The sequence below is a fragment of the Megalops cyprinoides genome, chromosome 4 (assembly GCF_013368585.1).
Source record: "Megalops cyprinoides isolate fMegCyp1 chromosome 4, fMegCyp1.pri, whole genome shotgun sequence".
Lineage (NCBI taxonomy): Eukaryota > Metazoa > Chordata > Actinopteri > Elopiformes > Megalopidae > Megalops > Megalops cyprinoides.
In genome coordinates this window covers 23,812,447-23,838,380 of record NC_050586.1, presented here as the reverse complement: position 1 = coordinate 23,838,380, position 25,934 = coordinate 23,812,447, and the positions used below count along the sequence as shown (strand labels likewise).

The 25,934-nt window shown below is 45.8% G+C and overlaps 1 protein-coding gene across 3 annotated transcripts in view; it reads right to left on the bottom strand.

Moving 5' to 3' along the window:
- Nucleotides 1-25,934, bottom strand: part of LOC118776529 (mediator of RNA polymerase II transcription subunit 13-like) — a 69,859-nt gene that overhangs the window by 5,705 nt on the left and 38,220 nt on the right. The window contains exons 3-26 of one of the 3 annotated variants that reach the window (XM_036526890.1): nucleotides 23,833-23,917; nucleotides 23,374-23,457; nucleotides 15,383-15,528; nucleotides 14,593-14,787; nucleotides 13,545-13,709; nucleotides 13,015-13,171; nucleotides 12,810-12,914; nucleotides 11,459-12,103; nucleotides 10,977-11,190; nucleotides 10,410-10,494; nucleotides 10,186-10,310; nucleotides 9,757-9,856; nucleotides 9,451-9,671; nucleotides 7,912-8,117; nucleotides 6,867-7,804; nucleotides 6,130-6,309; nucleotides 5,330-5,553; nucleotides 4,981-5,176; nucleotides 4,404-4,689; nucleotides 3,511-3,748; nucleotides 2,589-2,777; nucleotides 1,440-1,663; nucleotides 824-966; nucleotides 161-319 (exon numbers count right to left, since the gene is read on the bottom strand). In XM_036526890.1, coding sequence (XP_036382783.1) covers nucleotides 161-319; nucleotides 824-966; nucleotides 1,440-1,663; nucleotides 2,589-2,777; nucleotides 3,511-3,748; nucleotides 4,404-4,689; nucleotides 4,981-5,176; nucleotides 5,330-5,553; nucleotides 6,130-6,309; nucleotides 6,867-7,804; nucleotides 7,912-8,117; nucleotides 9,451-9,671; nucleotides 9,757-9,856; nucleotides 10,186-10,310; nucleotides 10,410-10,494; nucleotides 10,977-11,190; nucleotides 11,459-12,103; nucleotides 12,810-12,914; nucleotides 13,015-13,171; nucleotides 13,545-13,709; nucleotides 14,593-14,787; nucleotides 15,383-15,528; nucleotides 23,374-23,457; nucleotides 23,833-23,917 — 5,310 coding nt within the window. The remainder of the gene's footprint in view (nucleotides 1-160; nucleotides 320-823; nucleotides 967-1,439; nucleotides 1,664-2,588; nucleotides 2,778-3,510; nucleotides 3,749-4,403; nucleotides 4,690-4,980; nucleotides 5,177-5,329; nucleotides 5,554-6,129; nucleotides 6,310-6,866; nucleotides 7,805-7,911; nucleotides 8,118-9,450; nucleotides 9,672-9,756; nucleotides 9,857-10,185; nucleotides 10,311-10,409; nucleotides 10,495-10,976; nucleotides 11,191-11,458; nucleotides 12,104-12,809; nucleotides 12,915-13,014; nucleotides 13,172-13,544; nucleotides 13,710-14,592; nucleotides 14,788-15,382; nucleotides 15,529-23,373; nucleotides 23,458-23,832; nucleotides 23,918-25,934) is intronic. The other 2 variants (XM_036526892.1, XM_036526891.1) reach the window with 2 other exon arrangements.

Here is a 25,934-nt window from a genome sequence, read left to right as displayed (position 1 = left end):
TGGATATAGCAGCAGTAACAGTGTGGCATTAATGGTCAATTTGTGGTCTGGATGTAGCAGCAGGCACAGTGTAATATCAGAGTCAGTGCCATCTGCAAATCTCTGGGGTGAGGTAGTGAGGTGGACTGCAGCATGGTTTCGCTGGGTGTGGTGGAGTTACCTGGCATCACCACAAAGGAGCCCTGAGGCTCCATGGCAACCAGGCAGGCACTGAGGATGGAGGGCGAATCGCTGGCAGATATCCCACACATGAGACACACCTCTCGCAGCTGACGACTGATGGAGTGGAGAGAATGCTCACCCAGAAGGACACTCCAGTCTAGAGAGGGAGAGGGAGAGAGGGGAGTGGGTGGAGGGAAGGGGGAAAGGACAGGAAGGCAAGACGGGAGAGAAAAATTCAGGTGTTTTTAGTATAATAAGCAGCATCAACATAAATCTCAGCAAATGCCTTCTCAATAGTACATTCCGGGTATACACTTTGACCAGATGACATTCAATGACACTTAAGAACGAGTGAGGCTAACCATAACATCAGTCTCTTGTTCCAGAAAATTTCAGCAGACTAGATCTCTGACATTGGTGAGGAAACAATTTTTCCCTGTGTTTGTGAAGTACAGTGTGAGACTCAAAACTGTTCAACTCAAATGTTACATTACCATTATCTGACTGGCTAATAATAAGGGAAAGTCTAAAAAATATCCATGACTGGGACTCTGCAGGAACAAGCCTGGATATTTTACTCATTAGACTTATTAACTGAAAACAACTTGGAAAACTCAGCTTTCTTGGTCAACAATGTGAGCAAGCAAGACAGTAGCAATACCTTTCAGTTCCCCATGACCTAGTCGCCCCAGTCGTCCAATTACAATTCTCCATGGTAGTGAGGTCATCTGGATGATACCAATGCACCACTCCCACACTTTCTGCAGGCCCATCTTCCTAGGTGAGACCTTAGGTCTCCTTGCCCTGAGAAAGAAAGCAAGAGAGACACAGTGGATTAGTGAAGAGGGCTGTCCCCTTCTGTATTGCAACTGTATGTTTGGTATTTCTTGTGCAAGGGAGTAATTACTACACAGTTGGACATAAGCACTCTTTGAGAAATAATACAGGTTGCTTTGCCAGCCCAAGCATGTGCATGTGGTTAAGTAGCTACATATTCAAAAGCAGGGTCTTGATGAAAGCCTTTGAAAAAGCTTACCCTTACAGGTATGCATGCAACACAAGCATGTTGATTACTGCCCCATGTGAATGACCTGGTGGTTTGTACAGCTAGGTTCTTGTCTCTCCAATAAGGGGGTGCAGCACACAGCTGGAATAACTTCTTGCTCACTTGGAAAACTCCAGTACAATCATCACAGCCACCAATGACCCAGCCGTGGTGCTCCAGACTTGTGTTACACATAGATGCCCTCTAAGACTGTGCCCTGAGAGTATCATACCGGTTTGGAACGTCAATGTTAATGACACAGGTCTCCAAGAGCTCCCCCTGCTGGTCAGTACAGGACACCAGGATCCAACGCTGGTCATGGGACAGGCAGTAGCCCACAAAGAGCACACTGAAGCGTGTCACCCCCTCGCCCCAGGCCTCGCCCACCTCCAGCTGCTTGCTGCGGGTAGGGCCAAGGATGAAGGGCGGAGAGTACAGTTGCAGGGAGCTGGGGTACTGTGTGAGGAGGACACACAGAGAAATAGAGAGAAATAAAGTATTAAAGATGGAGGGAGGGGTAGAGAGACAGAAGAGGAAAAAAGAGTTTACAATTTCTCATTCAGTTTATTCATCACAATAACCTGATTCATTTATTTACACATGTGAAGATGAGCCTTCACCTGCCCTCAGAAACTGAATTAAATGTTTGTTGTATTTTATAAAAGTCTTAATACTTTGGTAAATATATGGAGGATCTTCATGTAATCTTGTAAACTTAATTTCAGGTCAGATTAATTGTGATTGTCATTGTATAGATGTATGTGAAATTGTATATGTGAACCAGCCACTGGTTAACAAGCCCCACCTGCCTGATTAAAGGCCAGTTAAACATAGGTGTGTGACTGAGCTGAGAAGCTTTTTTCAACAGTTTGCTGTGTCTTGGCTCAGACTGGTTTTGGTTTGTTGTGTTTTTTAAACAAAATTTAAAAGCCATCACTGTCACATTATTGGTATTATGTGAAACTAAAATACATGGTATTTTAGTTTCACATAAACCAAATAAAAATTGTTTATAATCACTCAAACTAGGAGTTAGCCCATGAGTGATGTCACATTTCACTCATACTGCTTTGACTTCGGCTTCTTTGTCAATCTTGTGATTGTAGTTGGGCCCATATTATTATTGTACTAATTCATTTTATGGCTGCATTACACCTACCGGCTGATTGTGTACAAATTGTTATTGCTTGCATTTATACCTGACGAATTATTACTGTAATCACTGGATGAACGGCTTAATAATAGCAATGTGAGTGATGCTGAGAATAAATGGACAAGGGGAATGTCAGAGGTAGGTGACATTACTTCCCTTCCCATCTAAAAAAGCACTGAGGTGTAGGTTTGTATCAGACGGCCGCATGCAGGTGCAGGTTGGGCCTACCTCTGAGGCCTTAAGGATAGAGTCCACATTAGAGGCGGGACCAAAGCCTGTCAAGGACTTGATGTGTGTCTGGGTGGGCAACAGCCGGTGGCACTGGGAGTAACAGGAGAAGGCCAGGGAGCGCAAGTGCTGCAGGCACAGGGAGTTCTCCCCACAGGCTGGCTGGAGCAGGTACTGGCAAGGCACCACCTGGTGATGAAACACTTGTCTCAGGGACCCAGGTATGAACACATTAGGCCCAAACACAATGCACTGCCCCGCTGAAAAAGGTGCAGTCAGGAGGCAAACTAGCAGCTGAAGAATCAATTTACATGTGTATCTGGTGACTGCATAAACAGTTTTTATGCAGGAAGCTTGTTTAATGTGTCACTTTTGACCATAATTGCATTTCTTGTCTGAAAATGAAATCTGTTATCATTTAGTCGCTCCACAAAGAAGCAGAGTAGAACAGGGGAATTCAAACAGTTCTGAGTCTTTCACTTCTCTAACTGAATAACATTTGCTTCATTTGCAACATTTGTTCACTATTACGTATGATTGAGTATGACTGAGCGCCAGATATGTCTCTAATGGCAGAGTGACTTATCCATTTGGTGTAAACACAGCTACGGTATTAAAGCTGAAGAGGACTTCAAAGCTTCTGTTTGAGATGTAAAGAACATCTCCAACCCACTATGGCCACTTGCCAAACATTCTATCACTGGTTTCACTTGGCATGTTTTGTCAGGGAATTCCTTTTATGGGTACAACAACAACAGTTTTTTATAATTCAGTAGGTTTTCCAACCCTCCACCAGAGAGGATGTTCCCACAGTACGAACCCACATACAGCCAGTGTTACATGTCTAGTGTCCGCATACCTAGAGGGTGCTGACAATGACAGAGCTGATAAACCAGCAAAGAGGGCAGCGGGGCAGGGTCACCTGCAGGATGATGGCTGGCCGCAGGGCATCAGGGAGGGCTTGCTGCAGCTCGGTGTAGCAGCGCAGCAGTCCCAGTAGCCATGTGCTGTCTGGCCCAGCCTCCTCCTCCTCCCCCTGGCCGCCGCCACTCGAGCACATGAAGGGGTCCACCATGTACAGCACAATCACCGGGGGATGGGCGTGACTGTCCGCCGCCTCTGCTTCTGTGGGGATGCCAATGCGCTCCCTCTCGGCCAAACTAGGAGAGACAGGGGGACGGGTGGTCAGTACTCACAAAGTCACACTTCTGTGTGACTTTTTTGAAAAGAACAGTTTTCTGAAGCTGCTTCCTTCTTTGCAGGACTAATATGGCACCTCTCACAGTAGCTCAGGGCAGGAGATAAGGATATACGCACAGTAGAGTTCCACAGAAACAAAATATGAGTGTTTCTGTTAACTGATCAATCCAACAGGTTACAAAGTGCCTGATAAGTAAATACAATCATACGCAAAATGGGTCCTTTGTCTTTATTCCCCAAAACAAAGCCATAAAATGAAGACTTTGTAGTGCATATGAGAGACGACTGAGAGAAACGATCAGCCTCCAAGCTCAAGGATTTCTAAAGAATGAAACTTCCTCTACTGTAACCAGTCAAATATATGTGCTAGTTAGGGAGGCAAAACTGAGAACTGGGATCTCTTTGGAAGGAGTGCTTTGGGATCACAAATGATCATGGCCATCAGAACCTCAGCTTGATATCATTCACTGACAGACAATACAACCATGCTGACTAATTCTGCTTAATCTGCATTGACACGGTAACCTCAGAATGATGTTTTCACCATATAATAACTGCGAAAATGAAGATGTTACGATGATTGAGCCCAAGCTCCACTATTCATTTCTTCTTCACCTCTCTTGGTTCTCAGCAGTTGGAGCGGGGGGTGGCATTGTGCTTGGAGTGCTCTCGTGCTCTGTGCTGCCCCCCTGTGGCGTCTCTGCTCCGCCTTGGTGGCCTGGTGTGGCCCCTGCAGATGTTGGGGTGGCTCCAGGGCCTTGTGCCGTTGAAGGACCATCAGGGACCCCTCCTGCGCCCGGCGGCTGGCCGTTGGAAGCTGGCTGTGATGTGGACGCAGGAGGCTGCGGTTTGGAGGGCAGGAGCAGGCTGCTGTCCAGGGACAGAGCAGCCAACTGCGGAGCTGCAGAACAAATCAGTGATTAGCGTAAAATTCCAGGTGGGCCATCCTTGTGGCAGGCTGACAATATGGCAGATAAAGACAGACAGGCAGGTGTGCAGACAGGCTGGCATTAGGTCAGCTACACAGAAAACAGTCAAGCAGTCAGGCAAACAGCCAGTGGGACAAATAGGCAGACAAAGTCAATTAAAAAGATAAACAGAGGAGCCCTCAATTAGACAGGCTGACAGACAAATGGCTTGGCAATAAGCCAGGTGGTCGGACAGGCAGTCAGACAGACAGATGGACTCTCACCCAGATTATGTTGGCACACGTGTGCATAGCGCTTCAGCTTGGTGAGATTGTCTTCCTGGTGTGTCCCAGCCCATGGCTCTGAGAACCACTGGTCGACCAGCTCCTCTGTCTGCTCCTGGGGCTCCAGGGCACCCACTAGCACCATCCCATCTCGGGAAACCTTGGCCAGGGGTCGGTGTTTTCCCAACCGGCACGTCTGAAGTGGGAAAGAGAGACACCCGGCGAGGTCGGGAGGAATTAAACTTAAAAACTTAACTTAACTAAGAAAAAAAATAACCAAGATATAAACAGGGACATTGCTTTGTACTGTTATGGAACAAGACAGATATCAGGTTGGGCCAGACCCTACCTCATAAACGGCACTGAGGTCCCGGAAGAAGACCCGAGCCCCAGTCAGGAGGGCCTCATTGTCAGGACAGATGACCAGGAAGGCCACGTCCCGCTGGCCTCCATATGGCTCCAGGAGCAATTTCTCCCAGAAGGGCAGGGCCAGCGGAGAGAGTGCCAGGAAGTCCCGGTCGTAGCCCACCAACAAGGTGGGTATAGGCAAGGGCTCTGGAGACTCTTCTGAGCCTGCAGGGGGCAGAGTGGAGGCATAAGTGTCACAGATGGATGACAAAAAGGAAAGAAATAGAGGATGAAAGATGACTGCAGTTGAAATAGTATTTTCACAGTTCTTATCCTTAAGTTTAGGATAGTTTTCAAGCACCTGCAGTTGCTATATGAGGTAAGAGATCAATAAATAAGCTTTTAAAAGGATACCTTAGTGTGTGTTTGGTAAACCGATCCACTTTGGGACTGAATTTCTCAAAAAAATTATTTCAGAAAGGTGTTGATATACAAAGGACAAGTGATATTGGCAAGATATGGCCCCAAGTATTTCATGAAAAGTGAGATGATATATTAAACCTTGGAGGAAAATGAAGCAATACATGTTCTTTTCACTCTCATATTATTTAGAATAAGTCTAAAAATGCCAGGACATTCACACAATAGTGCTTTTTCAGGTTTGAAATGGATACCACTCTCAACATTAAAACAGCGTTCTGTGTAAAACCAGTGAAGCAACACACAAACTGAAAAATGACTGAGGTAAATGGAAAAGGGGCACGGCTGGCTGAGCAAATGTGGCGGCTCCGTGGGTCTCACCGTAGGAGCCCCGCCCAGCCATCTTATGGAACTGCTGCCAGGTGAGTGGGCCCTGAACGTGCTGGATGTTTTCCCAGGTCCGACCCGTCCGCTTCTTCTGGATGGCATCCTGCAGGAAGGGCTGCAAGGAGAGCAGCATGCGCACAACATCCTGGGAGGACAGCACGCTGATGCCCAGCACTGCACACACACACACACAGAGCGACAGACGACAGACATCAGACAACTGACTCCTTTTCTGAGCTGGTATAGAGCAGTATCATTTTAAAGGAAAGATATTCTTCACTTTGTAAAGGCTTCAATGTCTCTCATTGAATTCAGTGATACTGTGTCTCCATATATAGAATAACATACTTTACTTAATTTAATAATATATATAAAAAAAGTACTTCATCGACGTAAACAACTCAAAGCTTAAGACAATGACATGCATATAAATGCACTCAGTACACACTGAACTATACCCAGGCCACATTGTATTGTCATCATCTAACATTCAGGGATTTAAAATGGTTAAATTCAATACTTTTGATTATTTTTTATTGGTTTACAACAGGATTTGGGAGATATGTCTCAGCATAAGGTTACTGAGATCAAGTCCTGCAGTTTAGCTGGTTTTCTACCTGTAGCTATACAAGCCTGTAGACACTGCTGTCCATCAGACACAGGTGGGTTAGCCATGACCTTGGAGACACCCCTTGAGGAATATGGTCAGAGAGAACCCTCCCCTTCTTTACCATTGGTGTGTGGCCAGGAATGCAGTGCGCTGCTCCTCACGATGGCCGGGTCCACCTTCCCCCCTGCTGGGTTGTCCACGTATTGCTGGCCCTGCACCAGGGCATTGTAGCACTCAGTGCACGCATCGCTGCTATCCGCCCAGAGCTTGTCAGCCATCCAATTCTGTAGCAGCGCCCCCTGGCGGCCGTGGCAGGAGCAGGCGGGTGGCCGGTGGAGGGAGGCAAGGGAGGAGATGGGTCGGGAGCACTGATCCTGAAGAAGCACCAGCATGCTGGCCGCGGGGTCTGTGATGGGAGCCGTCCGGTGGCAGAGAGCCAGCCGCCGCTCGGCTGCCTGGCCCACCTCTGAGCCCCGGCCAAAGATATCCAGCTCATCCTCCAGGAAGAGGCCTGTGCCATGGGCCAGCCGGCGGTTGACGATGGCGCTGAAGCCGCACATGCAGCGATACTGGTCCTCGCGGCTGGAGTCGGGGATGTAGAGACCGACGTCGGCCCCCTTCACGTTCATGTTGCATGCACAGATGCAGCAGCTGTCAAAGTTGCGGTCCTTGAAGACGTCCATCACAGAGTCGGAGAGCAGCAGTACCGTGTACAGGCTGTGGGCCTCCGGGAGGGCGGGAGAGGCCACGGGCTCCACAGAGCTCAGGCCCAAACGGCTGGTGGTGGGAGTGGAAGATGCCGGTGAGCTGAGCTCCGTTCCCTCCTGCTTGACGGACCCCTGGCCACTCCCAGCCGCGCCCGTTCCCCTGGGGGTGCGGGGGGTGCGAGGAGTGGGCACGGAGAATCGGGGGGTGGCGGGAGAAGGGGAGGGGAGCACGCCACCCCCGCCAGTGTTGCACGTTGATGCGGTGCTGTGGACAGCAGCCGGCGTGCCCATCTGGGGAGTGCTCATCTGGGCATAGTCCTGGTCGAGCAGGCTGTTGACACTGGGAACATTGCTGGGAGAGAAGAGGATTTAAATGTACACATTCCTCTGTGCCCACACAATGACAAACATTCCAACACGTTCTCGTCCTTCAGACAGCCAGAATGTCCGGACACTTACATATAACCATCCCGGGTGTAGGGTAACTGCGGAGGGAGGTGCAGGTGCTCCATCTTGGGCGGCAGGGCCCAGGACGGCCGGTAATAACAGTTTTCTGGTATCCTCAGGGGCGGCATGCACTGGCTGGGGAGGGTCCGGAGAGGGGCGAACATGGAGCAGCCCATCTGTGGCTGAACAGCAGGAACACGATACACAAACGAGAAGTCCTAGGGTTGGGGGGGAAATCAACTTAAAATTGGGATGCAGTCAGAAGAAATATGTTCCACATCACTGATCATCATTCACATTACCTACTGCATGCGTGTCACTATAATATCATTTTTGACAGGTCATACAGTAAGTATATTAGCTCAGTGGTATTCATGTGAATCACCATGTTTATATGTTGGACATTAAAGGCCCAGAGGTCTCTTTCTTGCAACATCTGAATCCAAACCATTGCTAAAAGGTCTACAATGTAAGTTTGTGCATACACGTAACTGTCTGTTTGTTCTCATGTTTTAACACACAACATAGTAGATTCATACACCAACCTCACACTGTCTGGCCCTAACACCAATCTACACACTACCAAATAACCAAACAATTAACAGCCAAAGGTGTAAATATTTACATCCAAAGCATATAAGATCAAATTTTCCTCATTTATCTAATTAAGGTTTATCTGTCAACAGCATGATTCACATAAGAGAACGTGAACAGGAATCATCAACCTAGTTCTTTAATTTTGGCTCCAATTAAGATGTTGCTGAATCTGTTGCTATTTGCCAAGGACAGTGACACACTATCCAAAACACTTCCCTACTGTCTCCAACACTGTTTCTGAATTATGTATCTGCCTTACAGTTATTCAAGTAAGTTATTAGCTTTGCAGTGATAGTGGCTGAATAATGTGGGTGGGATGCAGATTAAATCTATTCAATTTCAGGCATGCACTGTAGGCAGCTTCATAATTAGCCAGCAACGTTGCGTTAGCAACAAGAATTTCTTTTTTACTGTGAGCTTAATACTGTTAATGTTGTTTATATGTATTTTATCTTGGTGGTACTTTAGGAATTTAGCAGAAAATGTTTCCTTAAAGAAGATATAGTGACAAACAGGATGCTGAGTGCAGGATTACAATAAAAGATTTAGAAAAATTGCATGCATGAAAGCACTGTTCAACATGCAGTATTAAAACATCACTCATCTAGATCAGCTTTAACGAGATGCTGTATGAAAACATCAGACTCAGTTAATACCCCAATCGGCTTATTATTCCCTAACTGGGCTGCAATGCAGTGGGAATATTAAGTGTTTTACACGGTAATTCACATTAAGAGAAAGCACAAAACATTTCATCACATCATTCTAGATGCAAAAGCATTTTCAATCACAGTTCAGTAAATTGTGTGTGGCCCTGGATTATGGTTATTATAATCTATGCTTTTACTGCATAAAACCTGCTGGAAAGGTGAACAGCTCTCATATCCATCATGGCAAAGTTTCTACAATGATACAAATGTGCAGGGAGACATACAGCCCTCTCAATCCGCTCACCTTGAAGTTCTCAGCTTTGGGACTGGCCATGCCCTCCTCCACCTCCATCCGGAACTCAGAGAGCTGGGCGGTCGTCAGAGGCACAAGGGAGTGGTCCGAGTTGGTCGCGGGGGCAGGCGTCTCTTGACTAAGCGTGTCTCGATAGGTCATGACCGGAGAGAAGGCGGGGTGCTGCTCAAGGGAGGGAGGAGTGGGGAACATACGCTGGAGGTCTGCAACTGCTGAGAGAGGAGAGGCAGGGAAGCTCCATCATGAATAGCTCTGAATTCCCGCAAAGCACACCGGCATGTTTAAAAGTGGACTTACTTGGAGGGTATGGCACTGCAGTTCTTCCATCCTTCCCTAGAGGGCGATCCTCAGCTCCAGTGGGGGGGACCTTGGCTGCTTGCTGATTGAGGGCCATAGCCTGAATCATTGAATGTCAAAATAATCAGATAAAACTATAAAAACAGCATCATCTGAAAGTGGTCATTGGAAGTTACGCATAATGCATATTATCCCTATATATTACTAAGTTCAAATAGGCTGCATTTGCTTCCACATCTGCTTTACCAAAACTGTAATCAACATGTACCTGGTTTTTCTATATGTATGCCAGTTCTTATGGCAATTATTGTTCATGTATCCCAACATTAAAATAATGTACAATAAACATAATCATTCACACGTCAGAGAAACGACATTGGCTGGCTGTCTTTTATAGCTTTGACTCCGATGCTGGTCGCACTCACTAACCGTTAGCTCATCCTCATCTGAGTTGTCAAAGATGTTCTCTAGGTCAGAGATGAGGACCACCAGATCCGTCTCCCGAGTCAAGGGTGGGTTTGGTTTGGCTGCCGCGCCATCCTGTTGGGCTTCGTCTGGAGAATGTGAACGAGATGAACAAGATATTCATAATGAGGACAGAGAGGACATTTGAGGAAGCTCAAAGTCGCTCTTCCCATGTTAAAATGTCTCACCGGATTTTGGTGCTGTGCTGAAAATCGACATGGCATCTTTCCCATCAGGCACTGCTGCAGAGTTTCCTGTGCTTATGCTGTCTCCCTAAGGGGTGCATGAAAGCATTTGATTATATGGTGATATGGAAATGGATAGAGGTGGGAGTTGAACTAAAACAGTTTTCAAACTTGACCATTACATTTGATTATATGGTGATATGGAAATGGATAGAGGTGGGAGTTGAACTAAAACAGTTTTCAAACTTGACCAACTTCTGCCTAGCGGCACTTAAAATGCCGCTAGGCAGAAGAAAGGATACTCTCATTTATGGGAATGTTGGTGGTGTGTGTGGTCAACAAAAATTAAACTGAGGGTCTGTGGTGAAGATGATTCTTCTGTAAGTCTTTTGCTAAATTATAGACTGGTCAGCACTGGAGATGACCAGAGTAAACCACTTATATTGTGTCAGATCCTTAGTATTCTCTTTTATAGCCCTTAAATGCCTAAATAGTAAATGCTGAATGTGTCCAACATTGCACTTGTTACATTTTAAAGGTAGCCTAGAATAGAGTGTGCAGTGGCCATACCTTCACCTTCCTTCCAGGTTCTCGCTCCTGTCCCTTTAGTCTCTTGGAAGTGGGAAAGCTGTACTCAAACTCTCCCTCCTTGAAGGCATAGGGGTCATCACTGGAGTCAGTCAGTCCCTCCACTCCAGGCTGCTGCAGGAGGCCCAGGGTGTGAATGTGCTCCTTCACACGTTCCTCTGAGATCTTGAAGCATTTGTGGGTCTGCGTGAACAGCCTGGTGAAGAGAAGAATTGCAGACACATTGGGCAGCAGGGTGGTGTGGTGGTAGGAAGCAAGGCTCGTAACTTAAAGTTTACCACTTTGATTGCCTACTGGGGCACAGATGTCATAACCTTGGAAAAGGCTACTTAACCCAGAACTGCCTTAGCGCATACACATGTAAGTTGTTTAGGATAAGGGCATCTGCTAAGCAACTAAATGTAAACATCCTTTGAGTTAACCAGGTTGAGCATATGTTTTTGTGAATCTGGATGCCCCCTCACCTCTTCAGTGCAGCTCCCTCATTAGCTGTTTCTGGCTTGCTCTCTATTCGGTCACTCTGCAGCTCTGGTGGACGGAATTCAGGATTATCTGTGCTGGGAGCTTTATAGCCCTTCCACCAGCCTCCACCCGCTTCCACTGGAGTGAGGGAGGCCATGTACAGTGCCGTCTCACTGGGTTCCACTAGCCTGGAACCCAGAGGCACCTCTGAGCAAGGAGGAAGACCCACTGGGGGCTCCAGTATCTCAGGTTCCTGTACCCGCGGGTGGGGGCTAAGAGTAGGAGGCAAAGGGGACACAGGGGACTGGGCCGGTGAATCTGGTGGTTTTCCAACTGCAGGGAGAGTCTTGGGGTACTTGCATGGAGATAGCACATCCAGAGGGGCCTCCAGAGCTGCCAGCCCAAGTTTCTGGCCCCCAGTAGGGTCTGGCTCAATGCAGGCCTCCTGACCCATAGACAGTCTGTGATGGAAGGGGATCAGAGCTGGCCTTTTTGGCTGCTTGTCTGGCTTTTCAGCTGCTTTGTGCTTAGGCGGAGCAGGTGGGGGTAAGGACGGAGCTGCTGTGGTTGTAGGGTTGGCACCTGGCTGGGGGTTTGCAGAGGGGCGGGCCACCAGGTTCGCCTGCCGTTGCTTTTGCTGTTTTAACCTGGCGGGAGGAAAAAGCCAAAGAAGCATTTGTTGTTTAAATACCAGACAGGGCTGTCTGACAGTAACTATTTAACAGGAAATGACAAACTGAGCCCAGAGATGTTTTACCTTGACTATTTTTGATTAAAAATTAAGGTTCTCATAAAACCTTTCCAAAACAGATTGCACCTCAAATCCTGGTGACTCAAATAATTAACCAAAAAGAAGCATGTCATTCACCAGATCATCAAACCATGGATTCATACTTTCAAACCATGGATTCATACTGACCATGTATCGGCCAACAAAACACCTCATTTGGTTAAATGGAAAGTGAAGCAAGTAAAGATCTTAATGGAAAATTAGTTTGTTGCTAAACATGTTTTCATGTTGGTATGGCACTTATGAGGAAAATACAAGGGTCCCTTGAGTCCTGGTAAAATTCCCAACCTAGTAAAGCAAACATTCCTCATTGCTCAATGGGCTATGCAATTCCTTTCCTCAACGTTATGCAGTTATGCATAGCTATGCAATTCTGCCCCAAAGTGGAAGCTGGACATCATCCCCTAGGTAGTTATGGTTGTTCAGCAATAACATCATTAATAAAAATATTTAAGCTGATGTCCTCAACATGTACTTTTTCAAACTGTTAGAAAAGGTTACTTTTACACTCTGTGACAATACATTCCTTTAGAGAATAAATCTGCAGTCCTGCCTTTCCATACCTAGAGCAGCTACAGGGTACCCTCTCTGTCGGGTCAATGAATTCCCACGCTGGTACCCCGTTAGGCACCTCTTCTTCTGGGGTCACTGTACCAGATAGACTGTTCCTGGAGACAGACAGGAAGTAGGGGTTACTGAGAACTTGCATCAACAACAGCTCCACAGGTCCTGTTAGGAGGTAAAAATAGTGAATCCCAAATGGCTTACTTGTGCTGTGTGTGGTTCAGATAGCACTCCTTCCAGGCCTGGTGCACTGCCTGGTTGGTCAGCTTTTTCCCAGAGTGCTTTGGGCTAGAGTTAGTGGCCACCATGCCACCTTCCTGTCCAGTGACACTGGAGACTAAGGTCTGGAAGCCACTATCACCTGACAATAAACAGGAGTTTGAACAGCAGATGGTCCACCACAAATCTGTAGCATACACTGATGGGCACAACATCCTATGGCGAGCTGAGCTTCTACAGTCTGGACCAAGTGTGTGCAACTTTGCCTGTTTTGAAAGAGGGAGTGTTTTGTGGTGTTTGCCCAATGCAACAGTCAAAAGGAGCAGAGTAAATTGTTATTTTCATGTATTCCTGCCTTGTTCATCAACTGTTAAACATCTACACAGCATTACACACTTCAGTGATGCATATAGAACATGTAGTCTTGACTATATGTGTAATCTAATCCAGGAAATATGAATATCCTGTCTTTCCCAAATTAAAGTATTCAGCCATTTGCAACATTTGAGGGTTACCTGTGCAGGGCTGCTCAGGAGAGGTGGGAGGGGTGAGGGGAATGCTGCAGTTGGTGGGATCCCTGCTGGTCCCCTGTGCCCCCTGGGCTGATGGGACCTGCTCCACTGGCAGGTCAGCCTGAGCGATGAGTACAAAGGCTGAAGGGTAGATCGTCCTTACACCACCTGGAAGGGGATATTGGTCTTTCACACAATGATAAACATATACACATGCATATAGACTACAGGATGGCCTTCTAACTCTACACGCATACGGTTGCTGACTTTGCTCGAAAATGCAGCAAGAACCCCCTCTCTCTCTGTCTCCGACTCGTACTCATGTGGGGTACTACTATCTCAGTAACTCACCCCTCATGTCAGAGGCCCTGACTTGAATTAGTCTAAATCAATAGAGCCAATGGGGTTATTAAAAGATGCCCCATGTCAAGTCCTCCTGGGTTTAGAGAGATTCCATTCTCTTTTATGGCCCCCACAATCCACTTGAATTATTTACTTGACCGAGTAACACCCTGATTTGCAGCCTGCCTCACACTTCTTGTATTTAACAGTTACAACAGTGGAAGAATGCCAAACAACTATATTTCTATATCTATATTTTTGTCTGTGGCATGAAACTGTAGCAGATATCAACAGCCATGTTCAAGTGGGTGTACCAAATCTCACCCAAACTGCTCACAACTATTGATGATGTCAACAGTCTGAAATGATCAGCCTGCACCCCAAGATGATAAACAGGAAAAACAGCTGTGCGTCAAATTCACCAGAGAAGTTTCACACTCAACAACATGGTTGATTCGAGACACTGTTTCTCAACATTTGTAAATTGACTCTGTAAGCAAAAAAGACAACCACAGTTTAGTCTCGGTTCTGAAACTTCCTCTCATGCACCTCTCAGTGGATTATCAGACAGACGGTACGTAGCATACAAAATGCTAGTGCTCATCTCTGAGGCCTAGCAGAGCACCTTGAGCCTACCACTGCGGTACATACAGTATTTTCTCTGATAAGAGTTCAGAGTTCCGGAGAGAATGTCTGGTTCTGTCCATACCTATGATGACCTCGACGGCCACGTGACTGTGGGGGTCGTAGGCGGGGTTGCCGTCCTCGCCCTCCGCCTCCTGACGCCGCAGCACCGTGGGGTAGAAATAGCTCCACTCCTCCATCAGCTTGCGCACTGCTGGCTCACTCATCTTATAGGCCTGGCCCGTCAGTGTCCCCGCCAGCCCGTAGGGGCTCAGGATCACTGGGGGATGTGGAGAGATGGGCAAACACATTAGAACAGAGAGGAGCAGACTCGGAGAGGAGCAGACTCAGGGCCCACATTGGATTTGTGCATAAACAAAAAGAGCTGAGGAGGTTTTGAATTCTGCACACTTTTTCACCATTGCCCACGTTCTGATTTCACCCGCATAACAAGCAGTATTAGAGATCCATGCACAACCATTACACAATTTTGTTGCAAAAAATACACATTACTGATAAAAAAAAAAACAAGTTTACAGGAAATTTTGCAATGAAAGCTACAGTGTCTCCAACATTCACAATCAGAAGCCTCATCATTTTTCATTTGGTCATTGGAGAGAGAACATTTTTTTATTCAACACACACCACTGTGGATGACAACATCTTATGCAGGTGACAACCTCGGCTCTTAAATTAAAAGTGTGACAGTCCTACTCATCTGAACGCCCTTACATACACCTGGTCATCTCTGAGTGTGAAACAGAACCACTGTTTACACTGATGGGCCTGAATGGCAACTCAGGCTGCCTCCAGCACCAGCTCAGACAGACGGACTCAAGTGTGACACTGCAGTCCCCCAGTTGAGAGTCTCTCACCTTGCACAGGAGTGGAGGAGGTCTGGGCCAGAGTGATGTGCTCCTCCGTGATGCGGTAGGCCGGCTGGTGCTGGGCAACCTCCACGCTGGTGCAAACATTGCTCTCGCCGTGCAGGAAGAATGTGAAGGAGCAGGACAAGTGCTCACTGCAGGTGGGCACACAAACATACAAACACACACAATGGTACAAACTTCTACTTATGCTCTGCACACACCTGTCAGCACAGCCTCCTTATCACCATTCTACAGTTACCAAAAATATAAGCTAATCCTGAGTTTAATTATCATTTCACCTCAAGATAACCCTCATAAACCACAATAGTTATTTTGTCATGGGAGGACAACAAGAGAATTGTTTGAATGTGCCACTGACCCACCATATTCAGGGTTCTGCTCAAAATCCATTCAAAAAATTTGTTCAGAAATGATCATATCATGATCACAAGACAAACAAACCCCCAAATATTGCTTTATGACTGAGGAGATTGTAATGGTGCAATAATGAGATGAGGTAACCCCAAATAATATTTTATTTTGACCTTAATAAGCCACTGTAGGTCCTTGACAGAATGTGTGAATAGATTTTTTCCCCAGGTGAGGAGAGAAAACAGAAACACTTCATTTAGTGACTGCCATGCCCTGTAGAGGGCGCAATATATGTGTCAACGAAGAGTGTCATGGTCTAGTTGTGTACACTTTACTTGTGCTCTCTCTCTCTCTCTCTCTCTCTCTCTCTCTCTCTCACACACACACACAGACACACACACATACACACACACACACACAGACACATATACAAACACACACATTGAAACACACATAGGCAAACACACAAAGTTACACACAAACAGTGTCCAAAAAGCAGGCAAACTTGAAATGAAATAAAAGCACACACACAAAGGTACTCTGACATATGCAGCCATACATGCGTCACACAAGCCCACTGCATTAGGACTGACAAGAGCAGGAAATTCACACTAGTCCCATTCTACTTTGCGTTTAAATAATTCAGATGCCTGACAGCCAGGAGTTGGAGAAAATATTTTTCAGCACATGCGCACACAGGTCCTGAATGATACATACACACACACTCTCACACACATACAGAAACACACACACACATACACACACAAACACACATACCCTCGCTGGATAAACTACCTCATAAACCCATCATTATTAATAGTGTGGAGGGGGACATGTAGGGAGCTGGTTAACGATACAGCAGTGTAACTAAGACCCCCCCCCCCCCCCTCCCAAGCCCAAAGTACATTCAACATTTTCATTTCTAATTTCATTATTTTCAGTTTTACCACTTTAATATTTTACAGTTTTCCACTCCAGAAAGGGAAATGGCACATGGCCTTCCTGTCTCTCAGTACTTAACCCTCTCTATTGCCTTTTTATAGAAAGTCAATTTCCAGCTGAAATATTTATTTGACAGGGATTATATCATAGATAACCAAGTCCATATGTTCAGGTGAGAATGAAAAAGCCAGTGGTTGCTGTGGTCAAAAATGATATATAAAGGAGGTAGATGCTTAAATGTTTGAATGGATAGTATCAACATCTCAAGGAAGGATTTGCACTCGGGGCACTGGTGGGCCTGCTCCTAACCATAGGTATTACAGGACTGCAAAGAGCTGAGTAGAGAGGTGGCAACTGGGAGTAAGGGGGGGGGGGGGTGTATGAATGCATGATAGAAATTAATTAGAGTTGGGTAAGTGTTAGGATATTGTGTGAAAATTACACATCCAAATCTTCAAAGAGCATGTACTGTAGACATAAAACCAAATACATACTTTCTAACAACCTATCAAATGAATTGCATCATTAATTGTGGCAAATGTATTTTGGAGTACACAGACCTTACGTGACATGTTCACAACCCCTATTAAGAGCTGTCTGACCGACACTGTAAAATCACAGCTGCAATGTCATTACAAATAGCCTGAGAAATTGCATTCTGATCTAAATAGTAACATTGCAGGATCCAGCACTGCGTTGAGCTGATATTAGTAGTATCTTGAACGCTTTGTCAAATCTAGTATAACATTGTACAACATTGTTTTTGTCACCTGCTCATCACTCGATCAGTGCGGTGCTTCAGTTAAAAGGTTAGGGCATTAGGTACTATTCAGTCAACCACTTTGCTAAAGTATTTAATCACAAAAGAATCATCAGCCAATGACAACCAAGACAATAAGCACCTCTTTGTATTGTTTAGCATAGATGACAACAACTCTGTTGGTTATCTCTGAGAGAGACTTGACAGGCTCTCAAATGAAAAGGTTAAAATTGAAACAACCCATTGAATCAAAATCACTCTAATGGCATGGGGCAAATTACAACAGTGTACCGTGGTAAGAGAAAATATTACAGAGGAAAAAAAACGCTGACGCACATCATGGGATCCAAATTCAGTGGAACATTACAAAAAAAAGACAAATACATAGTGGATGAACAGATTACTTCTCCCACACTGTAGTGTTTGCGCGTGGTGGCAAGTTACAGCATATGAATTGGGTATTAATAAAAGAACAGGGGGAGGTGGCAGGGTCCTGCCAAGGAGCTGACAGTACTGGAGCTGGAGAGGAGGAGGAGGAGGAGGAGGAGAGAGAGAGAAAGCGCCAGTGAATTATTCAGCACCGGGTGCTTGCGGATTCCTGAACACCCGGCAGCGGGATTGCACCGCGGCTTAATGGGGCTGACGCCGGACGCAATTAATGTTTTTATGCAAATATCAAATGGAGAGGCACTGGAGTCGGGAGCTCACACATGCCGCCTCTCCGTCTGCATCCCATCATGGGGAGAAGCCGAGTCTGCACATCAGCACTGCACCAAGGCCGTTCCAGAAGCCGACACGTACATCTGATGTCTGAACAGTAACCTGTTCCCAGGTAAAGCAGCACCCCACCTGTGTTTGTACATTGATCATACATTATTACATTACTGACATTTAGCCAATGCTCTTATGTAGAGTGACTTGCACAGGTTACAATTTTTTACATGTTACTCATTTCTACAGCTAGATATTTACTGAGGCAATTCTGGGTTAAGCACCTTGTCCAAGGGTCAACAGAAATACCCCAGCAGGGAATAGAACCGGCAATCTTTCGGTTATGTGTTCTGCTCCTTACCATTACAGACACTGTTGTCCCATTACTGTGTCTGTACGCTGAACATACATCACTGTACATTACTCTTGTGTGCAAGTGTACTTGAGTTACTTGTGCATTTGTGCACCAGCATTTCTTGGTGTTAATCTGACACATGGGCTGCATTTAGAACAACACATGCCACACCCTGCTGGGAGCGCTCCTCTGCTGGCAGATATCCTGCCCTCATCCCCATCTGTGCACTCCAGTAGGATCCTTATCCTGTGATTGGATGAGGGAGGAAAAGGCGACTGTCTTCCCCAATCTCCAGTGGATTAGGGAACGTCTGCAAGAGCAGCCAGGAAAGATGGGGGGGACTGTTTTCGGTCAGAGGGTTGGGATCAGCACAGCGATTAGGGTCGATCCTATTACATTAATTAATACAAGCACTGCACTGACCATATGATAGCGTCGCCAAACAAGAATCGTCCTGAATCGTAATTCCTCCTCTCCTCCTTTTAGACATCTCTGTTATCTCTATATTACAGAATTCAGAAGGATCATATGATCCAATCCATCAGTCAGAAACACATGGAGCCAATTTCAGCTAGACCCAATTTCAGTTCACTAGTGCAAAATGGTACAAGAAATGAGTCATGTTAACAGCGCAAAAAGATTGGACTGACTGTTCAGAATAAGAACACAATTACTTTTGCTTCTTCATTCACATCCCACAAATGGCTGACCCACAGAAACCACTTACACACCCCTAAAGCAGCTCCATTCATAATAACAGTAAGAGCATACTGCGATTAGCACCCACATTTAAAGACCGTATTAGAGCACTATGAGTACAAAAAACCAGAGTAAAGTGGCTGGATGTACTGTGCATTAATAGCCTTGTAATGCCTATTGATTTGGTGAATGCTTGATATAGCCAAGATTCCCTGAGGTTAAAATTCAAATTCCTATTGGCTTTTTTGAGAAAAGTTCATAATTAATTCCAAGCACCAGCTGGACTTAGATCTTACACTTCCTCTGATAACTTTCCGAAGAACTGCCCAAGGTAACCTCTAAATAAAATAAGCTCATTCTTATTTATCAGATTTCCGTCAAAACATTCTAAATTCACACAGAGGCAAAAAGCATGTGGTGATAAACCACTGATTTCTTTAAAAGGCTAGCCCCACCTTGCAGTGGTCATTCATTGGTATATTACTTATGACTGGTAAAATATCTGTAACCTATGTCCAGATAATAGAGAACAGGTGGGTTTTTACCTGAGCAACCCATCAGAGGACTAACAGAGCTGTTCTAACTGGGTTTTGAACCTTCAAAACCAGTCATGTGTCCAATGCCTAACCACAACTCAATGATCCCTGACCTGTGAGTCCATGGTCTTGGGCATGGCTACTACTCAGAGACATATAAACATCAGGTAAACAGCCATGGGGAAGTAATAACGACATTAAAATGCAAAGTGAGACCAGGCAATACAATTAATCTCAAGGGGATCATTTACAGCATGCAATGTGAAACAATTAGCATGCTGATCCAACAGGCTAAACATCACTCCCTTCCTGCCTTTGAAAAAACAAACATTTCCAGAGGAGGTTGCGCATTACAGCGCATCATCCATTGACGACACAGAAAACCCACAGCGGCAGAGATGATTAATAATGCCATTCAGCTCACTACTGGTGGTTCGGTCATCACACACCTCCAACACACATTTATTTATATTTATTTAAGGGCCTATTCCAGCCTTTAGAAAACATTCAATAAATGCGTCATGACTCATTAATTCTGCATGACTTAATCATTTTGAAACCTTTAATAAATAGATAGGTAGTAGATTTCCATTTAAAACCGTTTAAAATCAGCATGTAACAGAAATGCTTATCAAAACAAACATTTTTGAAGCGGATGTTTATTAGCTAGTTACAGCTTCAGCATCAGTCATTTAATTACAACTGCATCTAATATCTGGCAGTCACATCTTAGAGTCGCTCTTCAGCAATCCCACTATGAATGGTATTAAAAAATATTCAAAATTTGATAGATTCATTTATAGAGCATGCTCACTCTTGTCTTCCTCTCTGTCTTTTACTGATGCAATCTCATCCCAACACATGGTCTCCTCAAAACAAAAAAAGCTAAAAGAGCAAGTATCCAATACAAGAATGTTATCACTGATAACATTCTATAATTGAACCTCTCCCCCCTCCTCTCTCCTGATCTGGAGGACACATGTACGCACCCCTTGCGACCCTTTCCAAAGAGTGGCACAAAGGATTTCACCTGTAGCCTCATGACAGAAACTCTGGCAAGGGCTGAAAAAGGATGCCAGTGCTCTCTCTTGAGCCAGTGATCTATTTATTTTAACAATCCCTGGCTTGGTCTTATGTAAGCACAGGACAGAGAGGCTGGGCTGACCAATGACAGCGTTACAGCACACATCATGTCTTCAATGCCACACTGCCAACTGCAGGACTAACATGACTATCAATTTGATCCTCTACCCCCTTCCCCTGGCCTTAGAGTGCATGTGAGCTTGATGCTGAGCATGTACTGTATGTGCATGTATGTGTGTGTGTGTGTGTGTATGCTGGACGAACAGTGCAGCGTGTATAAGATGGCTGGCCCTCCCTCCCTCGGGCAGCCTGTTCAATAATTCACTCACTGCCTCTCTGGCTCTCACAGCTGTGGGGGGGGGGGGCATCACTGACAGTGCAGGCAGACAAAGCTGTCAAACTGGGGAAGAATCAAGTGGGCTTATCAGGGGTTGTCTCTACTCTCTCCCAACAACAGTTCCTATGGTAGCCCTTGCTCACCCCCTCCCCTTCAAATGGAGTAATGGGGGCTTGCTAAATAACAGCTCTCAGGGAAATTCCCACAAACCAACCCCCTCGCCCACACATACTGTCATCATGGGGGTAAAGATTCAGTCTTCCATTGTTCTCAGGAATGTATGTGTATTCAGGGTGCCAGAATGCAAGTTACACAACTCCCATACCCTCTGATGAGAGTCTTGTGTCAGCACGCGTTCCAGAATTAACCCCTCTGCATCCACACATATGCACACACTCAAATTATTCACTTTATCTGCCCCCCCCCCCCCCCCCCCACACACACACACACACCATATCTGGTCCCTACACTCCTGTGGCCACGGTTTCTCCATCTGTACTGAGCAGCATGTTCGTCAGCCCCGCCTCCAGCCTCCTCTCCTCCGCTTGTGCTCTACCTCTCCTCTGAGACCTGCAAGCTGCATCAGCTCTCCCTGCGTCAGATGTCACTCACACCTCCCCACTCACCTCCATCTGCCCCAAGAGTGGAGTGTCAGGGCTCTCCCTCCCTCCCTCCTCCTCCTCCTCCTCCTCCTCCCCTCAGCTTAGGAACTCATGCTGGGCAGGCTGATACATCTCTCCCTCATCTCTCTCTTCTCTCTCTCTCGGGTGAAGTTCAAAGTCTGCTTCCCTAAACCAGTGCAAAGAGAGACTTCTGACCTTTACCAAGGTCTCACTCACTCTTAGTCTCTCTCTCACTTTCTCTCTTTCACTCTATCTATTTGCAAATAAAAATATAGGTCTACCCTCCTGTCACAGCTTAGTTTAGTCAAGACATGAAAGATGCAGAGTCTTAACTTAAATGCAAATAATAAATCAGAAATACTTGGTGAGAGAATGGTATCTACATAAATAAATACAGCCATATCTTTGAGTACTAAATGATAAAGCCTACTTAAATGGGCGTAGGGGATCCCATAGATGTGACATGATATTTTTTAACTTTTTACATTATTTTCTGTTCTTTGTGTTGAAGTCATACAGAATCTCCTGTAGACTAAAAACACTCACTTCCCACCGTACTAACTGCAGTACAAATAGTTTGATAACCCACCACCCTACTGAGATATAAAGGATATGTATGTGCCAAAAATGGTAGCTGAACTCAGGAAGGAGACTATGTAATGAAAACACACCAATATGGCATAAAAAATAAACATGCCCAATGTGTTTGAAAGGATATCACCCACTGCACTGTATTTGTTATCAAAGTAACTTCATTGCCTGGTGATGAAGAGACACTATTTTGCCAAACAACACCAACAGTGTTTAAAGCAGCAGCGTTCTCTGGATGTAGGCTTAGTCTGTCTCAGTTTTCAGTGACCTACAAAGATCCCAGACTTCAGAGATAATGGATTCCCTCAGAGTGATCAGTAAGACAAACTGAACTAAGGTCTCACCTCAGAGGTGATGTTATGCATGAGATGTGGTTTCTCGTCTCAGTGATTTACTGAACAGGTCCGAGTTCAGAATCCTGCTGGACTCCCTCCACTCCCTACTCTCCATCTCAATGCCACACCAGACAGGGAAGCCTGCCAGGCTTCACCTGCACTGCAAAAACTGATCTGACACTCTGACATGAACCCCAGGACACACCATTCATCACCTGCCACTCGAGGCCATGTTACCACACACCAGGCCCGAACACAGCTATAACCCTTCCCAGTGATATTAATCCCCTCTCCAAATTTGTCATCACTGTGTGATATTTGCAGCTGTGGGGCACCAGCTCATGCTATAGCAAGGCCACAAGGGGAGTGGAAGGTCTCAGACTGTTCACTTTTGACAAACTGCTCACTTCAATTGATGTGCTGATGTTGTGCTTCGGGGAAACAAAAGTGTTCAGGAGTGTTTCTCACCCTGCATCCCCTGACCTGACGCAAAGCACCTACAGGCTGGGGGTCCTGGGTGTAGCAGGGCAGGCTGCCACTGAGCTGAGACAGTGAGGTGACCGGTGATGCTTGGGCTCGCTGTCGCTCTCCGAGCCACATGCGGTTCCCTTCTCCTGCACACAGGTAGTGCGTAAGATGCAACTTTTCCTCACCTGGTGCTGAGGTTCTTCTCCTCCAGTTCATAGGGCTTGACGAACCACTTCCCAATCCGCACAAAGTCCTTTTCCATCAGACACCTGCAGGGATAAGTGAGGCCTCAGAGACAGCCTGACTGGGTAGGGTAGTGTTTACTGTTAAGTGTGCTAAAGTGCCATTGAATTGATCTGAAGCCAGAACACTGGTATTCTACTTATGAGTATGCTCTTTAAGATTATGATCTCCAGTAAAACTGATATATAAACAGCTAAATATGTAAAAGAATATAAGCAAAGGTCTGATGGACTAAGTTAGCTATCAGACAGCTAATGTAATGCTGAGATTATGTTTAACAGAGGAGAAAACCTCAGAAAACAGGCCAGACTGGACTGTGAACTGTGCACTGTGACTGACCTTTCACCCTTTGGTGTTGGCTGATGGGATTTCTAGTAAGAGTTAACTGAGGGACACTGTACCTCTCCAGCAGGTTGTGGATGGCCTTGAAGAGAAGCGTCCTGCGCTCATATGTCAGTCCACTCTCCCACACCCCTTCTTCAGGCTCTGAAAACACATACAGGGGAACAGCTTAAATAAGCCATCACATTAGCAATGTCACGATACTTGCTGGGAGCTCCCTCACTGGCACAATCCGGTGACCCAAACATCCAAGAATTACTTCAATTACCATTTCCTGAAAACAACCTGTGCACATCAGATTTACAACCCATGACTTGTACGGTTTTGACAGACTCATTTAAAACGAAGCAACAGCTGTAAATAAGACTTTGTAAATGAACATCTACCCTGAGCAGGAATACTAAATATAACATGAATTACTGCAACAGATCCTGTGAATTATTAGTTATTATCACTGCCACCTAAAGCATTACAGTCTACACAGTTTTTAGAGCAGTTTATATACAGATACATAGATAAAAGATTTTCAATCATAGCTATGCATGAATGGATTTGCTTGATTTATGCATATTTATTAAAAATACCTTTCCCCCTCTGGCATAACTCTTCATCTGTAACGACTGGCGAGAAATATCTGCCTTGTGGTTAATGTAGCAACTCTATTGTACTATTAAACATTGGTGAGCATTAGAGAGTTCTCCAAAAATGTGTGTGCATTTTTGGTGTTTGTTATCTGTTAACATTACAGTCTGGGTGTAATTAGAAATGGCTACACAAGCCAAAGACACTTAGACACACACCTGCACACTCATACCAGTTACATTTTGAGAAATAAAATGTCACAGGACTTAGTAGATGATTATGGAGTTCACAGCTCAAGAAGGGCTCCGGTTAAAATTAGCATTAGCATTAGAATAGCATTAAAATTAACATTAGTCCATGACAGGCTTCAGACTTTTAGTGAAGGCCCTCCACACTGCACAAAGACACACAAACACACATTTAAATATTTATATAAATAAACCCACACACATGTACATGCTCTATATATTCATTTGTTTACTTCAAACACTCTCCTCTGCTAATGCACAGCCATAACACATCGGTCCTCTGTCCATCTGCACAGCTGACATTAACTGTACCATTGTCCCTTCAACCAGCACACAAGTCTGCTGCTTTGCTCCCCTGTCAACTGTGCAGCTGTCAGGTGCTGCCGGCACTATCTCCTGCAGCGTGTGAAGACACGGTAACCCCCGTGCATGAGCACAGCACTACTGTTCCAATGGCATCCTGTGCCTCTGCGTCCTTTGTTCTCCCCCGTACCTTGAGGGCATCAAAAAGTAATAAAGTGCATGACTGTATATGGAAGCGGAGGCAGCTACAACACAAGGCATTTTAAAAGCGAGCGGGAGTGAAGGGGGCGGGGTGGGGCGGGGGCGCTCCACGGAGGTAGGTCTCGGTTGTGGCTTGTTTTGTTGCTGCTTTTTTCCCCCTCTCTCCCTTTTGCTTCGCAGTGAAGTGAATGAAATGTACTTACTCGCCAGAATTCCCCTGTAACCATGGCAACACTGGCTGTAAGAACACAGTTCCCAACATCCAACCCCCCCCCCCCCCATCCACCACCACCCCCTGCCTCCTCCCCTAGTCCTCCTCCCCTAGTCCTCCTCCTTCCTCCCCTCCCTTCTCCCTCTCTCAGGCTCAGACAGGAAACTCCAGCCAGATACTATACCAGGGAGATGCCTGTGTTAGCAGCCTGCCAAGTCTATCTGCTGAATTTGTCTGTTTAAGCACACCCTGTTTCAGCCAGGTACCCATTTACCAGTCCCCCTTACATCTTCAGCCCCCTCTTGACCACCTCCATGGGCAACAAATCCTGCCCCCCCCCCACCCTCCACCTACCACCACCCACACTTCCCCTGTCAGAGGATGAGTCACAGATCCCAGGAAAGCTTGGTCTCTCTCTCTCCTCACGCCTCGCCCTCCTTGCATTCCTGGCCACAGCACAATGAGCAACTCTTCCCACTTGGGCAATCTGTCTGGCCCCCACAGGCCACAAGAAAGCCCCACCTCATCTGTACACAACTTTTTGGTCCACCAACTACCCTGAAAAACTCCATAGGTTTCATAGAAATGCCTTATTTATGGTGCAGTACTCACAGTA